Source organism: Pimephales promelas, chromosome 14, assembly GCF_988280905.1.
Source record: "Pimephales promelas chromosome 14, fPimPro1.hap1.1, whole genome shotgun sequence".
Lineage (NCBI taxonomy): Eukaryota > Metazoa > Chordata > Actinopteri > Cypriniformes > Leuciscidae > Pimephales > Pimephales promelas.
Window position 1 is genome coordinate 27,715,343 of NC_142782.1, and position 21,412 is coordinate 27,736,754.

Here is a 21,412-nt window from a genome sequence, read left to right on the forward strand (position 1 = left end):
TCGAAAATCAGACAAGTTTTGAATTACAAGAGTATAAAATATTTGGGTGAACTGTCCCTTTAACGTGTTGAAGTTGAAGCATATGCAGTGTAAACTGCTAGGCCGTGGCTTCGACAGATTTAAGGGCCTTTCTTACTGACCTTGTTAAGCAACATGAATGTACGTCGCAATGCCATTTGTGAATCGAAATAATAGATCCCTATGGAGCTATTCACAGTGGGCGCGATCAATCTCAATGTGACAAAACGCAAAAAAAGAAAAAAAAAATCAACCAGGGTGTCGATTTCTTTTTTCACGTTGTTCTGCGATGAAACAAGCCATCCATTTACATTTAAAGGTGCAAAACGCAAGTCTCTGAGTTTTTGCAGAACTACGCCCCCTCTGGCGACAAGCGAAACTGCAACCAGAGGTGTGCACGCTCATGGATCACACACACGCACGTTTGCACAAGCAGTTCATAACCAAAGGAGCATCAGCCGCACACATCTTTTGTTACAGTCATAATGAGGTAATAAAGTTATAAATCTGCAAGTCATTTAAAATATATGAAAGGAAAGGCATTTGAATAAATTACACACTTACACTCTAAAAAATGCTGGGTTGTTTTAACCCAATTTTGGGTAAAATATGGACAAACCCAGCCATTGGGTAAAAAATGTTATTTAAAAATGTAACCCAATGGCTGGGTTTGTCCATATTTTACCCAAAATTGGGTTAAAATAACCCAGCATTTTTTAGAGTGTATGTGTTTGTGTGAGGGGGAAACAGGGGTTAGTAGAAAACTGTGTTTTTTGTTTCCATCTATCTCCATGTTGAACTGTTTATGCGCTTACTGTATCCACTTATGATTGTCTCATTATGGAAACACGTTCATGAACAATATAAGTTATTACTTTGTATAGGATCCCGTTTGAGCCCTAGAGCAGACCAGATCTCTCCATTTGTTGAAAGCCTTCCCGATGTTGACTCTCGTCTTATTCCGACGCCTGGCACTAGACATAAGTTTTATTTTCTTTGTCTCACATGGAGTTTGCGTTGGGGTTCGAAATGAACTACAAGCCGGTCTCTTTGAAACAATCTTCTACATTTTGAAAGTTGACTAAAGTTGTGTCGCTCGAGTTGTCTTCTCTGATACGGAAAATGACGGCGAATACAAAAACCTGGCAGACATAGCCAGGCGAATGTGAACGCGCATGACGTCAGTCTCAATTTCGAGCCTGAATCCCTCTTATTTATTTTACTGTACAGGATTATAGAGGCAATCGCAGGGATCAGAGAAGAGCTCATTCAGCCCATCAGGCAATTGTTTAAGCATGTATGGGTTAGAAAAACGGCTATTTTTAACATGAAATGTTGCATAATGCACCTTTAAGCTTACGCAAGCCAAGTAGTAGAGCTGTTTTGAAAACCTGTCTAAACACCGCACAACTATAAAGAATGAGAAATCCTTACATGAGAAATGCTAAGCAGGTGTAGTTTTCAGTTTATGATAAAACACTACAAGTCTTCCCTTTATTTAATCAAAATCCACTTTAGTTCGCAGTTTGAAGTTATTACACGCACTCGATGATGGTTTTTGTGTAGTACAAACTTTATTTATCTTAATTTACTGTTGTCCCAGATAGCAAACTGACATTGAATCAACGTGGAAACGACGTCTCTCATGACATTGAAACAACGTTGATTTGCTCATCGAATTAACGTTGAACCAACGTCAGACGCGGCATTCTTCAAAGCTAAATGAAATCGAAAATTGGTTTGCTTTCATAACGTTGAAACAACGCGTTGATTTCAAGTTGATTTTCCGTTAGTTTTGAAAGAATGACGCGTCTGACGTTGGTTCAACGTTAATTCGATGAGCAAAACAATGTCAGATCAACGTTGTTTCGATGTCATATTTCCACGTTGATTCAATGTCAGTTTGCTATCTGGGGTATGTTGTGCAGCGGACAACGTTAATGCCAAATGGGAAAACCTACGAGATGCATACATGAGGAACAATGTATTCTCGGTCAGCGCCACCTATCGTCCAGCCTTGAATCAATCTTTTCGCGTTCAGTGTGAAAGCTCCGTTCCTTGGGCGATTCGCTTGCCTTTATCATGTCACGCTCAGTGTGAAAGGATCTTAACTCTCATTTCCGAAAAATACTGTGAAACATCTCGTAAATTGTTAATATGTTACTATTGCGTTATGTGTGACTGTATGTAGGATACAAAATTAGGAATGGCAGCGTAATGTTGCGCATACCATTAAAGTTTCTCTCTGCCATTACACTGATAGGTTCATTTTTTTCTTCAGCAAAAGAAAATCATTGGCTGAATTTCATCTCCGTCAGCCTTTTCACTCTTAGCTCTATACTCATTAGCAAACGCCGCATGGAAAAACGTTATTGGTATTTTCTCCAAAAATTCAATACACCCCATAAATTAGTACATTTTTTTGTTTCCAAGATGAAGCGCATCAACACAAGCTATTTTTCCAGGTGCCGGCAAGTAACCTTTTCAATTCGGCAGAGCAAGACAATAACCAGACTCAATATTGCTGATGAGGTGTCTATATGAAAGGAGCAGAGCCACTTTAACCATTTGCCACGGTGAAGCTCTTTTGGATGAGCCGGGAACCGCATGCTGATGAAGACACGGTTATATGTACGTCTGAAAACCATCCGTGCACCCAGTGCCTTCATAACACAGAGCTGGAGAGATATTATTGCGTCTGCTCATCGGCGCACACAGAATCCTCTATATCTCAACCCCTTCTCATTTTTCACTTGACAGCTATATTAATTGGTAATTTCCACACAGTTTCCAATGTCAAAATGGGATAGCATGAATCAAGAAGATTGGTTGTTCTTTATTTGCTTTGTTTGTTTACAAATTTACTTCTGGTTTATTTTTCGTCTGTATTCAGAGGTATCGTTTGGATGGATGTGTCTTCCAGCTCATTGCACCCCTTCCACTCTTTCACCATTCTTCTTTCTTGTTCCTCTTTTCATTTGGTACCTTTATAGTTTCCAGAGGATCTCATCATTATGATTGTGATGTTTTGATTAAGATAGATGGTTGCAAAAAAAGTAAATAAATGATAGTAGCTTGATAGATAAACTTTTGGATGATTGGTAATGGATAAATTTAATGAATGGATGGTTTCAAATGGATAAATAATATGGATGGATATATAATGGATAGAATGATGAACAGATTGACTGATCATTTAATAGATTGATAAATTCAGATATTGAAGGATTGATTGATCATGGATAGATACATGTATGTTTGTTTTATAGTTGGATGGATTGATTGACCTCGATATACTCACGGCAAAGGTGTTTACCAGCCAGAGCGAAGTTTTCCAGAAAGTTCGCTTTGGCAAGATTTTTCGAACACCCGAAACTTCATTTTGGCTTGATTTTGCTTGAAGTGTATCAGGGCCTTTATAATGTATGGATAAATTAATGGACATATGTATGGATATGTAGATGGATAGGTTGGTGGACAGAGAGATGGATGGAAACATGGGTAGATAGATGTGTCAATGGGTAAATGGATAGATTGGTAGACAGAAAAAACAGACCGATGGATGGATGGAGGGTGGAGTTATGTGTGTGTGTGTGACCTCAACAGTGTTGTATTTTGCTTACCTACAGTTTTACACCAGTGATGGTCCCATTGTGGAGGTCCCCTCTCCCCTCCCTGCGGCCCCTTATGCTCGGTGTCGCTCTCTTTGTCAGCATGCAGTTCCTCCAGCCTGCAACAGTGACCTTCAGCATGCAGGAAGTGTGACATTTCAGTAGCTCAGCCAGCAGAATACGGGCAGAGGACTAACCTTTATTGCCCAGTCACCCATCAAGAATTTGCAGACTTCTCTCATACTTACACAAAGAGCCGCTTTTCACAGCCTATGAATATTCCCTGCCTCACAGAAAAAATGTCACCACATTATTTATGATTCTTTATAAATGCTGTTTGCGGTTTCTCTGTGTGTGTATGTGTGAGAGAGAGAGAGTGAGTGAGTGTTTGCGTGTTCAGTTTAAGGTTAAGCTCTGTTTTTGTGCATCTAATACATTATGTGTTTTGAAGCTAAGCTTTTTTATGCATTTGTTTTGTGTGTGTGTATGTGTGGTGACAGGAGGGCATAAAGGGCAGGTCTCCAGCTGGCATGTTGCCCTCTCTCTCTCTCTCTGCCTATTCAGCACACAGCCATCCCAAAGTTCATCCGGCATATTGAGGGAGCGCTGCCTCTGGAGAGAGTCATGTCTCAACTGTGCTTAGCCACCAGCTACACGTCACACTGACACTAGATCAGTCACCTTTCTTGGGCAAAAGCAAACATTTGCCAGCCATTATAGCTGAGCCATGGAAAGGCACTGAAAGTGCAGTGTAAGCAAGCACAACTGCAGGAAAAGTGGAGAGCAAGGAAAAGTTGCCAGCAAACTTAAGTACTTTTGTAATGGACAAAGTGGCATAAATTATCAAGCCAATCCTATACGATCCATAATTAGTTTCCTAAATCCAATCAATAGCTTCCTCCTTGTGGCAACTCTGAGCCCTGCAAGTGGCTTTTCAGGCTAATATTGTGCTATTTTTATTTTTTTGTCATTCTCCAAAAGCTGCTCATATCTTATGAGTGTGCATTTGGGATGGTCTAATGAAATAAGAAGGTCCCTTTATTGGTTTTGGGTTTTTTAGTGCAGTGTAACACCAGAGATGGGACCATCAACATCACAAACACTAATTTTCAATTCATTATTCTTTTATATTATTTTTACTATAATATTTTTATTTTTTATCTTTAATCATGTTTATTCATATTTTTTTTTTATTAAATAAATAGATTTAATAAAGTTATTCATTAATTTATTGATTGATTCCACTGTGTTCTTGGTAACATAGCCTTTGATTCTGAAATAGTTGGACAGTTATTTAATAAATAATGCAATATAATACAACTTACTAATTGTCAAATTAAAGTCATATTCAAGTTTAGTTTGGGTTTCCCTGGGTGATTTTATTCATGCTGCTAGGCAGCCTGGACACCATGAACCAAATTTTCGCCTGAGATAGGGAACCAATCACAGAACAGGGAGGGAGCAGCAAGACGATAATGCGACACACCAAAGCAGTTTATTCATATCTATGGATCCATCTTGGCAGCGGACGCAAAGTTACCTTTTGTGTATACACACCCCTTCTTGTCTAATTTTCTGTTAATCTACATACGTAATCTGTTATCATTGAACCGATTGGCTATGAGCTACATACAGGCGCATAGACATTCGTACTAGCACCCCATAATACGGCTCTGGGCATTCCTAAACCTCATTCCTCAAATACGAGAAAATGAACGTGGTTTAAGACCACATCTCATTCTCAATGATACTTGGTCTGGCATTAGCCAGGCTAATTCATGTCAATCAAAGCATTTTTAACTGTTTTTACATATAGCATATATAATAACTATATACAAAAATAGTATAGCAAGCATATTTGTGCTTTTATTTGTAAATACGGACTGTTGTTCATGTATTATTTAGTCACCTTCTTTTTGGACCATAAGTCAACAAATCCTCAGTAAACACAGCAGGTGTCATAATCATTGCAGGTAGGGAGAAGATGCCCTTTTAATTTAACTGAGCTGAGTGCTCACTAAAAAAACGCTCACTCACACTTTTTTTTTTCCCCAAGCAATTTCAAGTTCATTTATATTCAAACGAGATCAAACGTGGTGATTTCTGAGTAGGCGAGTTGTTTACTCCATCCATTTCCACTAATTTGACCCATTCACTCAGATAGGCGGGCATTGTAAGAGTTATCAGCCAATCACAGCGATGTTTTCATGGTTTCCCCACTCAAAAACAAGCTCAAAGTAAGTGGTATTGTTCTTCTCTTTTCTCTACTTTACCATTATTAATCATTATGTTGTGTTATCTGTGTATCTCTGTGCAGTCCAATACAACGTTTAACCGTGACCTGGTCAAGGCTGGCACCGGCCGACGCTTCTTGGGTGGTCTGTTGGATGACACGTCGTACTGCTACACCCTGGAGGTCTCCTTCTACAGCTACCTGACAGCAGGAACCACCTCACCTGTGCCGTACACTGAGGATGGCTGTATCCTTTCAGTCCTTCTTCAGCTCATAATATAACTCTACAATGTATGTGTGTGTGTGTGTATATATATATGTATACGTGTTTAATTCAATGTGTTACTTGAAATTTAGTAGCAATTTCTGAGTAAAAATAGTTTCAAAGTAAATCCTACACCATTTTTTTTGTGTACTATTCAAAAAATGTATGCTTTCAAATTATTGATTGATTGTAAAGATATAATATTTTGAAATACAGTTCTTTTAAACTTACTATTAATTAAAGAATCATAAAAAGGATCATGGTTTCCATGATCATAGTAAGAAGCACAACTGTTTTCATCATTGATTATAAGAAACGTTTCTTGAACGAGGTTTGCTATCTTTCACGTCACATCTCAAAATAGTCACTAGTGAAGGATTTGGGACAGTGTGCATTGAGATGAATGGGAACTAGTCTAACGAGATAGTTTTCTCCAGTTTTTATAGACTTTGCACACTTCTGTTTCTCTCTGTTCTCCTCGGGTATCTCTGACCCTGAAACCTGCTGTCTGAAAGATAAAATGAACAGATGAAGGGCGAACTTCTCATTTTGTTTCGCCTCTCCATATATGTTCTGTTTCATAGTGAGCTGATGAAGTTCTGGGTCTTTAGATACAGGAACCACAGGTAATTTTATTGACTGGGAGGTATTGAAGAGGAACTGGTTGACTGGTTGATCCTGTTGATTATAAGTGGTTTGTGAGTTGGTTTGTTCAGTGACAAGCAAACACCTCGGTCACTGTATCTTTCCTAAAGAGTCTTGCTTCAACTAGAGCGATCAAGAACTCCACTTTCATTGAATTTTCCCCTTCATGAGGAACATATGGCTGGTGTAAAGACCCGATTTTCTCGAATCGATGCTGCAGTTCCATAGACTAAAGTCAATGACTTGTGCTGCTGTCTTACTTTCTGAAATTATCTCTCCAATGTTGGTGCACCGAGTGACATACTGGGTGGTGTCGCGGTTCAATAATGAAGGCTCGGGTGATTATGTCACACTATTGAAGCTTGGCTCTCTTCCCTGCATTTAAGCTTCATGCCGGTCGTACAACTCCATCCCCTTATTTACCGGGAGCAATGCTTACTCATTGATCTCTTAATTATTCTGGGAATCATTATCAGAGAGCGAGGCTTTGACCTGACTGGCTGTTAGACACACGAGAGACGTTGACTGGCCAAGTCGTGTCGATGGGTATGGGCGGGGTGTGAGCGTGTCCATGTGAGTACCTGTGTGTTCATAAGAACATAATGCATATTTTTCAGTATGAAAATAAGGCCAATTTCATTAACAATCAGGGTAATTTCTAAGGGTTAATGTTTACCCTACTTTAAAACCTACCTTCAAGCAAACCACTACAATCTGTTTTTTGATTTTAGTACCAGGTGGACTCATTTAGGGAATTTTTTTTCCCTTTAATTGGAACACACTTTACCAATGCTCAGGCAACCACCAAGAATACCCTACAGTGCCTAGCAACCCCATAGTAACTTCCATAAAAACCACCCAAAACATCTTGGCAACTGCCTAGCAACCATTCTGAATACCATAGCAATTGCTATGAATACCTTATCAATTGCTTAGCAACTCTCTAGCAACCACCCACACCACCTTAGGAAACAACTAGCAATACCCAAGTAACCACCCAGAATACCCCAGCAACTGCATAGCAATCATCCAGAAAAACTTAACAACCAGTGTCTAAGAAACCACCAAAAATTCCTTAGCAACACCCTAGCAACCACCCAGAATACCCTAGCAACCTCTTAGTAGCTGCTTGGTAATGTCATTGCAACTACCCAGAACGCTTTAGCAACTAGCAACTGCACAGCAACCAGCACTGACCAGATGAAGGAATAATATTTAATGAGTACTTTCAACGAATGATTAGCGAAGGATTCACAGCTAACTTAATAACAGAGGCTTAGATAATAACAGGGGCTAAGATGAAAGACCCTAAATAGCCATGCCTTTTTTTTTCTTTTTTTTTTAAGATAACACTGTCTGCAGCGATACAGAACCATAGAGCTTTTGGGAAATGGTGGGTGATTTTTCAGGGTGTTCTGTGCAGATTAATATCTGAATCTGAGGTTGAAAGCTGCTCTATATGAAGGAGTGAATTCCATGACTAAAAGGTCTCTTTGTGCAAACCCGAGATGTGTGTAGCTTAAGTGCCCTCTAGTGATAGGAAAAGGGTTCCCTGAACTTTACTATGAGCATGTGTGTGTGTGCGCGCGTGCGGTCATATGTGTGAGCATTTCACCCTTGTATCACTCTGTTATGCACCCAGCTGCTAGACGGTCATATTTACAGGCCTCTCTTGCATGAATTTATTTATTTGTTGGGTGTTTATCTCAGAGCGAGCAGTAAAGCTGCTGACTGATGCCTCATCGCTTTCACTGTTCCTCTCCGCTCGCCTCCTGCCTCGCTGGGCTGTCATCTCCAAGGCCCAGCCGCTCTAGTCGCGGTAATAAGAAACCCATCCATGTAGAATTACTCCACAGCCGTGCAGATTATTTTCCCTTAGTGACAGAGAAAAGATAGAAACAACAAAAAAAGGCAATTTACAGCTTGCTGGAAAGAGTCATAACTTACCTGTGAGGCCTCTCTCCTTGAAACAGCATTTTTTTTTACCCATCACTTAAAACATCTGTGCCGTGAAGTAGCGACAGGTGAAAGCTGATTGTGGGCTGTGCTGTTTATTACCTAGGTGTGTGCAAAACACAAGCTAACAAAAAGGAACCTGCCATTCTGGACGGGAAGAATTGTGGGAGATGTTTGGTACAAACCTGGAACCGTTTGCATGTTTTAGTGGGAGATAAATTTGCACACTCTTTGTCGTACACATCTGGGCATTTGTGAGCCTTTAAGTGAGAACCACTTTAAATGTTGTTCTCACAAGTCAGTTTTCGACTTGTTTCAGTAGAATGACAGTATCTTAAACTTGTCAGGAGTTTAAGGAGTAGTTTAAGGAGTTTTAAGGAGTAGAAAGTTTAAAGGAGTAGTTCACCCCCCCCCCCCCCCCCTCCCGTCATCCAAGATGTCCACGACTTTCTTTCTTCAGTCGAAAAGAAATTAAGGTTTTTGATGAAAACATTCCAGGATTTTCTCCATATATTGGACTTCAATGGGAACCAAACGGTTCAAGGTCCAAATGAGAGTTTCAGTGCAGCTTCAACGGGCTTTAAACGACACCAGACGATGAATAAGGGTCTAATCTAGCGAAACGATCGCTCATTTAAAAAATAAATAAAAACGTTTAAGTTTTATAACACAAATGCTCGCCTTGCTCTGTTCTGTGATGAGCGTTCATGACTCTCCTGTTCGAACTCGTTCATCAAAATGAACAAATCTTTTTTCTAGTCATGACTCGAAGTGTCCTAGATAAGACCCTTATTCATCATCTGGTGTCGTTTAAAGCCCTTTGAAGCTGGACTGAAACTCTCATTTGGACCTTGAACCGTTTGGTTCCCAATTAAAAGTCCTTGGCATTAAAAAGTTTGAAACCTCCATGGTTTAAGATGTTAGTCTAGACTCGAATGGATTTTAGAGGCCAAACAATCGAGGAAAAACTGTACATGGTGTGACTTTTAAAAGGTTATTACGTTGTAGAACTGGGAGAGGGTGTGTGTTAGTTTGTGTGTGAGGCACGTGAGGGTTGAGGGTGTCTGCCTTCAGTAGTGGAAGGGTATTTGCCGTGGCATGTAGTGCAAAGATTGGGGGCAAAGAGGTTACCAGAATGTGACATGCCACTTTTTACAGGCCGGTTGGCAGGTCTATGGAGCGTGCAAATTATCAGCAGAGACCTTTACAGACATGACTTCACTCCCCGGTAAAAACCAAAACAATGACAACATTATAATTACCTGCAAAGGAATTAATTCACCTTTCCTAACCCCACTAAACAAACACGCACTCATACACACATGCATAATGTACTCCTAATGTCGACAATGGCACCACCTGGATAGAGATCTCGCCATGTATAATGCTGCATTCATCACCAAAGACATTGAAAGATCCTTCAGTCAAATGGCTCAATTTCTCACATTTTTTGCTTCACCTTTTTCTCATTATAGAATACTGAGCATATCGGGAATATCGAGCAGCGGCACAGAGGGAATAATTTAGCACATTTAACGATTTAACATTTACCACCTGTAATGTCGGGCGAAACTGAAGAAATTTATGATGGATGCCCGACTCGGTCGCTGTTAACCTGTAAGCGATTTTTTTTTATCATCGTCACAGCATCCCCCAGGCGTTATAAGCTGGTTAATGCCTGTGGCGGCAAGGTGCCTCTGTAAGAAACTGCTGCAGGTGGTTACGACTTCTTATGAATTTAGATTGACAGCATAGAGAGTGGTTTGAAATGACCTTTTAGTAAGACAAGCCCTGAGTGAATATTTGTACATCAGCTATAGCACTATAAGGTCTTGTGTATTATCTAAACCAAATTTAATGTGTTCCTTTAAACTCATAATTTACTTGAATAGGCCTACCTTAAATAGGAACCTAGCATTTTACCTATTTTCTGAACTTGTGAAAATACACATCATAAAAATTTGAAACATATATACTTGAGTATAACATAGAATAATATACCTACTCAATATAGTTTGTATAATGTGTACATTATTTAATTTATCAATATTTTGTACAAAATATATTTAAAGGGGTTATGAACTGGATTATTTAATAATGTTGCCTGGGGTGCCAGTGGATGATTTTTACATCAAAAATTGTCATAATTTTGAAATAAAAGACATTTTTCCTAGACTGATTTTAGCCTCTGATTTGAACGCTCTGTTTGAAGAGGCGTGTCTGCTGTGAGACTGCAGTGTAAACGCCCACTGCTGTGATTGGCTGACATGTTTGCATATGAAATAGCTAGCATTACATGTGGAAATCTCTCGAATACTTTTACTAAGTTTTTACTATTACAGCTATCAACTTTTTTTTTTTAGTTTTTTAAGTATTTAGGTCTATTCCATCACATGAAAGGTTGCAGTGAGGAGCGTTGAGCAGATGACAGACAGTCTGTTGATCGCGTGAATGAAGAGATCTCAACATTGCAACGCAATTTCTGTACTCACGAATGCTTTCACCAAATAACAATGCAAACACGATGTAAATACAGTAAGAGCTCCGTTGTGCAGTGTAACAGCGTCATTGATTTCATAGCGAGTTTTGGCAAGTGTCCGCACTAAGTGATTGACAGCTTGGGCGATTGGAAAGGGGGAGTTCTTTGATCGCTTTCTGTATAAAATTTAATCAGTTTAAATACGATTATTTTCATCCTACTAAGAGAAACGACGTGAAGTTGATAATTTAGTCACTAGCTTGATTTACTAATGCATAAACACTATTGAACGATTTTGAGATCACTGATCACAGATCAGGCATTACAATAATGATTACTTGGATGTTTGTCGCGTTGCTGCCAGATCCATATCGTAAAAGTTTCCAAAACCTGCGCCGAAATTTACCAATTAATCCACAGTGAAATGCTCCGAATGCAAACAAATAATGCACTGCTGAGACATTCACATTTGGGAGAAAAAAAACACTATCCTAGAATTAGGATCCTTTGGAAGTTAAAATTATTGATCCTGTGCCGATATTTACTTGTTCTAATGGAGCTATTCACTAACTCTCCAGTGGGCGGTGCCAAAGACGCAGTGATGTAGACGTAGGCATTGATATTTTTCTGAAAAGGCGGTCTTTTGCTGCCCTGTGACGTCATAAGTCTCGTTTTTTAGATCCTGTCGTTTTCTGGCCTTGGTTTCAATAAAAGCAGTTTTTGGAATGACAAGGAAGTTTTGAGGTTTGAAACTTACAGGGTATTTTTATAGCATTAACAAACTCTTAACTGTCAAAAGATCAAGTAAAATTTGAATCCTTTAAATTATTTTAACTTGACCTTAATTTTTTTTTTTTTTTTAATGAAAGATATTTACTTTTTTTAGTAATCTCACTTTCCTCAAATACCGCAATCATTGTCATTTATCTCCAACCAAACAACTTAATTGATGAGGGATAATGGGATGCTTTTTGTCCAAGTCTTGCTGTTCCAATTTCATTTGAAAAAGTGGGAGAGAAGTTCTGATGACGCATCATCGTTAGAGTGTCGAAAGCAGGTGAGCGCCGAGTGAGTCTGGGATCTCGTTCAACACCCAGCTGGAGGCTTTGATGGAGCGAGCTCACTCTGTGACTTTCAAATCACTTTGTACGGATGTCTCAGAGCTCACCGTCCTAAGAACTTCAGAAAATGCTGAGTAAAGTTTGGTTTGTTGAGTTTAGCGGACATCTGTGATACTGAGATGTTATGGCTGGTGTGCGCTATCCGTGCTGGGATCCATTTTAATTGCCCTTTTTAGAAGATAATTGTCATGGCATAATCAAAGTTTGCTTGGGGATTTATTAAAATTACAGTAGCAAGACCGTGTCATCCATGTACACGTTATAAGCGATAGGAAGACGGATATTGCGCATATGTAATATGCTGTAAGTAGTCAACCCATCAGTTTCACTTCTTAATTTTTAAAACTACTATTTTGAACCAAGCACTCGCATTGGTCAGAAAAACAAGTAGTTAATCAGTTAACTCTCTGTGCCTAATAATGGTAAGCTATCTACCAGCAAGGGCTAACTTCTCATGTTAACCAGCCCAAACTTGACAAAGTAACTGATCATTTCTCTCAGGTAGTCTATATAGCAATGTTGTTCCGGGACCAACAAAGGATTATCCAAAAACATCTCCTATTGGCAAAATCACGTCTTTGTGAAAATTTCCCATGACATAATCAATGCTGTGCTTTAGAATTACGATGGCATTTAAGGATTTGGTGTTTGAACGAAGCAACATGTTAAGGTTAAAGCTTAGCTTTTGGGTAAAGATTAGCATTAGGCTTAGTGCTAGACAACTGATATGAAGAATGTTTCAGAGAGACATTCACAATAATCTTGCCTCTGCCCTTTACCGTCTGACAGGTTAACAAGTCTTCTACTTCTCGTCATCAATGAAGGGAGAGAGAAAGAGCGTGAGAGAGAAAAAATGCGCCGTGTTATGGCGACTTTGCCATTTTCTTTTGTCCTTTAGGCTACAGACGGCTACTGAGAGAGCTGTTATCCCTGGGCTAAGCTATAAAAGTCCCACTCAATCAAGCACCGCCCTTCAATGTCAGACGCTTCGGTTTGGACCCAGCGAGCTTAAATGTTGCAGTGCTGTCTTGAGAATGGCCCGCACATATGAAGTGATCCAGCACAATGTCAGATCAGGCAGCTGCCTTAAACATCAGTCGTAGCCTGTTGATCCTCATGTCAACTGCCAATGACTGACGTGAGATCAGCCGAACAATAGCCTGATTGGCAAAAGTGCAGTAAAGAGAAGCGCTTATTCTGTTTACCAAATGTCAGCAACTTTTTGTTATCTTGTATTGAGAAAAAACTTGACTGTATTTAAATTTCTTAAAAATGTGAGTAGCTAATAGCTTTCAAAGTTGCGTTCTCTCTGCAATGCTCTTAATGCCTCATTAGCTGTAGCATGTCTGCAGCAGTGATAAATTAAGATTTTAATTACTTACTATTATGAACAGTTCACCCAAAAATAGAACTGTCATAATTAAGTCATCATTTACCCATCTAAACCATCAGCCAAAACGGATAAAACAATGACCTGACTGAAAACAGACAACATCATTCCAAGCGCTGAAACCAAAAATGAAATTTCTGTCATCGTTTGCTCTCACTCATGTTGTTCCAAACCTGTATGACTGACGTGGTACATAAATCTTGAAAAAAAAAAAAAAAAATTCATTTGTTCAAATGCTTTTAGGACCCTCACTGTATGGACAAATAACAGTTGAAATGCTTTTCAAAATGATGTTATATAAGAAAGAGAGTCCTCCAGGTTTGGAACAACATGAGTAAGATTAAACGATGACAGAAATTTCAGTGTTGTCTGTTTTCAGTCAGATCATTGCGTTTGTACTTTTTGGCTGATTAGATGGGCTTCAGTGTTTTCCAGTGTGAGTTAAGAAACTTCTAATGGTCATGAAGGAATGGATATGTTTCTCTCTCGCTCTCTATCTGTGGAGTAGATTGTCTTGAGAGGTCATCAGATACGGCAGTGTTCTGGTCTTTGAGAGCTTTATGGCATGAAATGGATTTGATTGTGTGGGTGCAGATGGATCCGGCCTGTGGCCAATCCAGCCACTGAACTTCTGCATTGCTCTTAAAGCCAATACTTCATACTAGAGTGCTTATCTCAGCCCTTTAGCACCACTGCCCATGGTCATCTCCTCCCTATTAACACTACAACAGGTCCGTCTCTGATGGGAAAATGGCAGTGAGTGGTCAATTGCGTATGCCGTATGCCGCAGACTGTCTAGATGCATGTGTGTGTGTGTGACACATTGATGTATTTGATTAAATACAGATGCACTTGAAGCGCTGATGCACTTATGAAGCATTATTAAAATTTCCTGCTCGGATTCCTGCCAAATGAAATTCCAAAGCCCGTGTTTGTCCTCTAGAGCAGTTAACTTCAGTCTCGCCCTACAAAGGCCGGACAAAAGGTCTTTACTGGGAGTTTGATCAGCGGGGAGACAATGCCTGCGTGCTTTATGTGCTCTTGTTTACCGTTTTAATTAGCATTGTTAATTGGCACTTTGTGACACCCTGGTGACAGGCCTGTCACTCCACTGTATTGATGCCACTCTTGTCCCTAATTTGTCTGCTTGTTAACACACGGCCGGCTCCAGACCAGGGTGTCTTGTTCCTTGTCATTGGGCCATCATTGTCCGTTTGTCTGTGTGAGAGAGCCTTTGCGTGCATATACACAATCCGGTAAACAAATTATTTGTCAGGCCATGGAAACGTCCGTCTCCCTCTCATTTCATCAGCCCCTTGGAGACCCGTCCTTGAGTCGCAACAAAGACGACGATCGATCCAAACATCCGAGGGTTTGGCGATGACATTAAAAACCTCACACGCACCAATGACACGGACTGCTTAACCCATTTAAGCCCACGGGACACTGAAGTCGCAGAAGGCTCTAGCTGTTTTTAGGAAAAGCTTTTGAAAAGTTGCTTGATAATGTGAAATCAAGAGCAAACTAATCTCATATCGGTTTCTGATGGAGACTTCATTGAATTAGCTGTATTTTAATCAGGTTTACATGAAAAACACTTAAATTGCACAATATGCTGCACAGTATGAAGACATATCTGGGGAAAAAATCTGGGCATATTAATATGTTGACTGAAACCGCCAGACTTTTGCAACATGGTGTGAAGAGCCCTGCTGAGATTTTACAATGTAAAGCCTTTTGTATTTTTGTTATTTTTATTAATGCGTATACAGTACTGCTTTATATTTAATTATGCAGATGACAAAAACACAAAAATATGGCAGAGGTTATCAAATTTGGGGCGAGATTTCTTATTCATGGTATAAAGGTTTTTAACATATTTTTAAAGCTGTATGTTACACCCAGATATAAAATATGCAGCTTCTTTTAAGAAATGATGTGAGATGTAGGCTAAAACAGATGCAAAGGTGAACTCAGACAGCTGCTACAAAAGGTGAATACGCAGAAGAATCACTGACTGAGTGCCGTAAAACAGCTTGTACTGTCAGGCTGGTACTTATTTGTGCAGGATCCACCACTCTTGATTGCTTTAAGCCCAGATACGTTTCACGTTGGATGAGATGTGTGGAGGTGTGGGTGAGATGTTCTCTTTCCGATTTTTTAACTGAACGGCTTGTAACCTCTTGGAACCCCTGATAAAATAGTCAAATGTTAGTTTTCTTGAGAACATAAGTAATTCCTTAATTTTTTTTGTACAAGATGACTGAAAACACCTGGTCCATAGGGCTATTTTCATGATGTTAAAGGGGTCATGAACTGGCTTTTTAAATTTTACAGTGGTGGAGGAAGTACTGAATCTCAGTACTTAAGTAAAAGTACAAATACCCAGATAAATATTTACTTTAGTAAAAGTAGAAGTAACACAATGACAACCATACTTAAGTAAAAAGTAAAAAGTACTTTATTTTAAATGTACTTTAAGTATTAAAAGTAAAAGTACTTGCATAACAATTTATTATCTTAATGTCTATTTTCTAATGATTAATAAAACATTTAATTCTAACTCATTCAACCTAATAGCCTACTCCTATAATGATGTTCAATAATGATGGAAAAAAAATGTCACCATTTCTGAAACAAGCTTGCAATTAGACAATATCATGCTTATCCTTACTATATGTTAATAACTATGTTTGGCAGTAAACGCGATTCATTTATGGTGTAATTCTGAACCTCTTGGCTTGCCATAATCCTAACCAAACCAAACATATATTACACACGGTGTGTTTCCTATGCACGTAAAAACAAATTTTCGCGTATGAGTTGCATGATAAACACACTGCGTGTTAGACGCATTTAGTGTGACCGGGTTGATATACTGTATCTATGGCAACCAAACGTCACTGGTGAGACAAACGTGCAACGAACGGACGGTCAGATTACGTTTTAGCAGGGGAAAAACTGATCAGAAAATGTAACGAAAATGTAACAGAAGTTGTAGAAATGTAGTGGAGTAGAAAGTATAATAATTGCTGCAAAATGTAACGAAGTAAAAGTAAAAAGTAGGCACTATTTATTGTACTTAAGTAAAGTAAAGATACGTGAAAAATGTACTTAAGTAAAGTAACGAAGTATTTGTACTTCGTTACATTCCACCACTGAAATTTTATTATTCAACTTATAACCTTTGGCTTGGTTTTTGCCTTCAAAAACATCAAAATGAATTTCTACGCTAGTTGTGAGCCTAGCTGAAAAACGCTCGTTTTTTATGGGCGTCTCGCACTGAAGACTTGGAAGTAAACGCCCACTGCTTTGAGTGGATAACAGTTTTGCATATTATAATGAGTTTCAACTCACCCGTTGGTGCACTTGGGGGAAATTGTTTTGAAAACGTCCAATGTTGTAAAATGGCAACCGGAATGATTCGCCCATACATGTTCGACCCAGAGTTCGTGTTTTGCACAATTCCTGTCGGATCCAATATAGACGGCACAGCACCGTTCTTTACTCTTAATCGGTCTGCAAATCCTGTCTAAACAATCCTCAGTGAAATGAAGCGAACAGACGGACGATGTTTTACCTTCATCAGCTGGAACGTCATTAAAAATAAAGTTTATCCATGCAGTCATATTGGAATCAAGCTTATGCAGCGACTGTCTACTTCCACATCCAGGCAGTACACAATATTTTGTATTACTCGCTCGGTAGCTCGATCCGGTTTGTCATCACGAGGTAGGAATCTATGTTATTTAGCTATGCGTGAATGCGTGAGTCGGGTTGATCTTCTTCTGCTGTGGTGGACATCATTGTTCCCCACTTTGAAAAACGAGTTGTTTGCTGGGGCTGGTGTCAATAAAAGCTTTTATTGGACTAATAAGGACGTTTTCAGTTCTGAAACTTACAGGATATTCTTATAATATGATGACCTCTTAGATGTCAAAAGCTCAAGGAAAATTGACCTCTTTAAACTGTTTACTTCTTGACAAAATTCCTCCGATTTATTATAAGTCCTCTCACATCAGTGATTAATGGTGAAACGTAATTCTGCCTCGTGATGTTTGCGGTCTGGCTTCTGTTTTGCAATCGTGACCACTTCACCACACAGGATGCCTAACCTTCATGCCTCATTATTATGCAACAGCTCTCGTCTACCGTCCAGGTGGAACTGTGAATTTTTTTTTTTTTAAATTCCAGCCCTCCATAAGCCACATCCCACGTTCTGGCAGTACCTCGTATTTCCCCCTGCTTCCAAGTTGTTCTAGGCATTCTGGTTGCTGCTGGGATGTGGCCAACAGCCAATCAGAGCGCAGGAGAGTCCCGCTCACAGCTGTGATGCTGATGAAGTCTTCTCCTCTTCCTCATCAGACCTTCCATCACATATTTCCTGTTATAAATGGGTATGATGATGTGACATTACAAGTGGAGAGGCCATCTGCACACGGCAGGGTCTCTGGCTATTTCTGTCAGGGCTCCACGTACGCGCACACACACAAACAGGCTGGAAGAGTTCCTGTTTATAGAGGGGAAGCATGAAACTTTTCACGAGGTCAAAGCAAAGATGTCATGGTTGAGAGAGATTTGAGGCTTTGGCGTAAATGTTTAATACTTTTGCTAGACTTGTTCTGTTCTGATAAGTTCTAAAACAATGCTGTTATAAAAAAAATATATAGTATTATTATTATTATTATTTTATATAGACACAATAGTCTCTGTTATTATTATTGTAATATTTCAAAACATTTCTTTAATTTTGCACAGTATTATCTTATTTATTAATTCATTACTTTTCAATATTTCACAATTTTTCTTTCATTTTCTCACAATAATATTATTTGAATTATTATTTTGTTATTAATTATTATTATTCACATTTTACATAAAAGACTAAACCATTTTCTTGATATATTTTTTTCATGCTATTTCTTAATCAATACGGTGCACTTTAGAAACATAACAGAAATGCCATGTCACGCCATGTCTTCTGTGTCATCCTTTCAAAGTGAACCGTGCCATCTTCCCTGCCTGGCATCCAAAAATAGCTGTTGTTTTTGGAGTGTTTGCAGCCCTGGCCAGATGGGGTGTGAAGACAGGGGCTGGAGTCATGGAGAGAGTTCCCATCATCCCGCTGGGTGAGGGATGGAACCCAGAATGACTCCATACACTGCAGTGGCTGTCGAGGCCACAGAGAGCAGGGGGGGATCCGAGAGCCCAAATGGAAGGTTTAAACACAGATGCTTTGACCTCTCTGCTAATCAAGGTCATGTTGAGCGCCTGTTTATTTCACTGACAAATGTTCATATTACATTTGGCGATTGATGCGCTTATGAATAACTCAGTCATTTCGGCTGCGAATATCATTTTACATGCATGAGACATGACGGAAAGTCCTTAGGTGGGTGCGTTCCCATCAAAGAGGGATTGTTTATGAGATAATAGGATTCCAGCCATGGCCTCGGGATTTATGTGGCCAGGGAGATTTTTGACTGTTGGAAGAAATTGGAAAAATAAAAATAAAAAACGACTGAATCGCTTTGCACCTTGTTTTTCTTCCAGGGCTCTTGTTTCACTCCAACAGCCCTGACAGTCAGACATGTCATCTCAGAACATCGGTTAAAGGCTGACAGCCAAAGGTGAAAAATAACACCTCTCCGTTCATTCGTCAACAGTGTCCGGCCCCAAAAGAGCAGACGCTTAACCACAACACACAGATGGAGAAAACCTTCCTTATCAGATCATGATGGAACATCTATTCTGAGCCAGTGGCCTACAACACAGAGATCCATCACAGTCCGTAACTCACATAGATGTATGATCTATATCACGCGATCATGCTTTTATTTCAAATCTTCAAATGTACAGTTTAAAGGCCTATAAAATGAAACTTCTGTCATTTGCTCCAAACCAAATATTAAACATGAAAAAGCCAATGTATGTATATGACTCCTGCACTATGATAATCTTTAATGAAATTAGAACCTAATGAATCATTCAGACCACTACAATACAATAATTTGTTTAATTGGACATCATCAGTTTTCATGTAAAAATAGGAAAGATGTTTGGTTCAGTCTGTTTGTTTATGGCCAAGTTACTGTTATTTTATGGCATCAGAAGAGTCATATGAACTACGTTTGTGAAAGCTCCAGTCCGCATTATTTGTGGTCGCATGGAAAAAATGGCCAATGCATTATTTGAAACTTCTTTTGTGTTCCACGGAAGAAAGAAAGCCTCGGTTTGGAACGACACGAAGGGTGAGTAAATGACGACAGAATTTTCATTTGTGGATGAACTATTCCTTTAGGTTAAAAGAAAATGATTTCCGTTTAACGTTCGCCTGGCTTGTGGTTGTTGGATTTAAACGGCTCCCACTCTTTCAGCTGCATTGTAAGTGCCCTCACAGCTCTTTGATGCAGTGCTTTTGGTAATTGATGTGCTCTGTAACGTGGGCACGGTGGAAAAAAGGCTTGGGGGTGGGGTTGTGTGGAGTAGATGCATGAATTTAAATAAAGCTTTGGCTGTAAGTAACTGCAGGAATGAGATGCATTTTTTTTTCCTTTTGGCTGACTTGACTGAGAGGCGTTTGATTTATCCTCACGAGGAGCTGAGCGCTGGCTCGCCTGTCCCGCTTATTTACTCTCCGCATTGCTCTGCTGGGTATTGGCCAGTTATTTACTGCAAATGGTCGCGTTGGTGCGAGATGGGAGAAAATTGGGCTCTTATTTATTTATTTATTTTTCAATTAAAAGTGGCACGTCAGAACAGAGATTTAAAGGTTCCGAGGGATCCGTCGCTCTAACCGTGCCGGGGCCTAGGAGGCATTCCGATATTGCTTTGGTGTCGACCGTCTCTTTGGGAATTCAGAGACAGGCTGCTGGAGTGGGATCAAGGTGTTTGTCTCTAAAATGCCAGCACAGTTTTTACCAGTGACCATAAAACAGTCAAAAGACTAATATCTATGCTTATGAAGGTCACTTTATGTTTCCATTTCTCTACTTGTGTAGTTTTGTAGATCTGTCAGTGTTATCTGTGTAAAGTGTTCTGGAAGGCCCCTTAATTTCCTCTCACAGACATGAAGCTGGGTAGAAACGTGGCCCGGACGTTCCTGGATTACTACAAGCTGAACAACCTGACAGATGAGAGCAAGCACATTAACAGGTGACTAATCGTTTGTCTGTTTTCCTTATTCTTATGAACATCTCTTTTTAAATAGCTTCAATTGTTTGATACCGATTATGGCTAACTTTCATGTTTTATATCTTATGAGTTTTACTTCCTACTTCAGTTTTCTTTTTAAAAATATCATTTATTTTTTACTTTTTTTTATGATTTAATTATTTGCTTTTTATCTCACAAACCCCCTGCAGTTCCCTCATGAACAACTAAGGGTTCCTGCTTTAAATTATCATATAAATGGAATTCACTTGGGAAACATTACATTTTTAAACATATTATCCTATATTCACCACGCACACTCCTTCACCGCATATGAATGAAATGATTGTCTCTTACTAGAAATCCTGTCACATGCTTTATTTTGTGTATGGTTATCTAGAAAGTTCTGAACTCTGGCCCTTGAAATCACCTGCTGTAAGCTTTCTAGTGATCCTGAAAAACCATGATTATTTTGATAGTCCACTTTAGACAGTCTACTATAAGTAACTTTGCAACTACATTTATTCGTTTAGCTAACGCTT

The 21,412-nt window shown here is 39.3% G+C and overlaps 1 protein-coding gene across 1 annotated transcript in view; it reads left to right on the forward strand.

Moving 5' to 3' along the window:
* agbl4 (AGBL carboxypeptidase 4) overlaps positions 1-21,412 on the forward strand; it is a 328,580-nt gene that overhangs the window by 306,040 nt on the left and 1,128 nt on the right. Inside the window, exons 11-12 of the mRNA XM_089119770.1 lie at positions 5,947-6,109; positions 20,786-20,873. Coding sequence (XP_088975896.1) covers positions 5,947-6,109; positions 20,786-20,873 — 251 coding nt within the window. The remainder of the gene's footprint in view (positions 1-5,946; positions 6,110-20,785; positions 20,874-21,412) is intronic.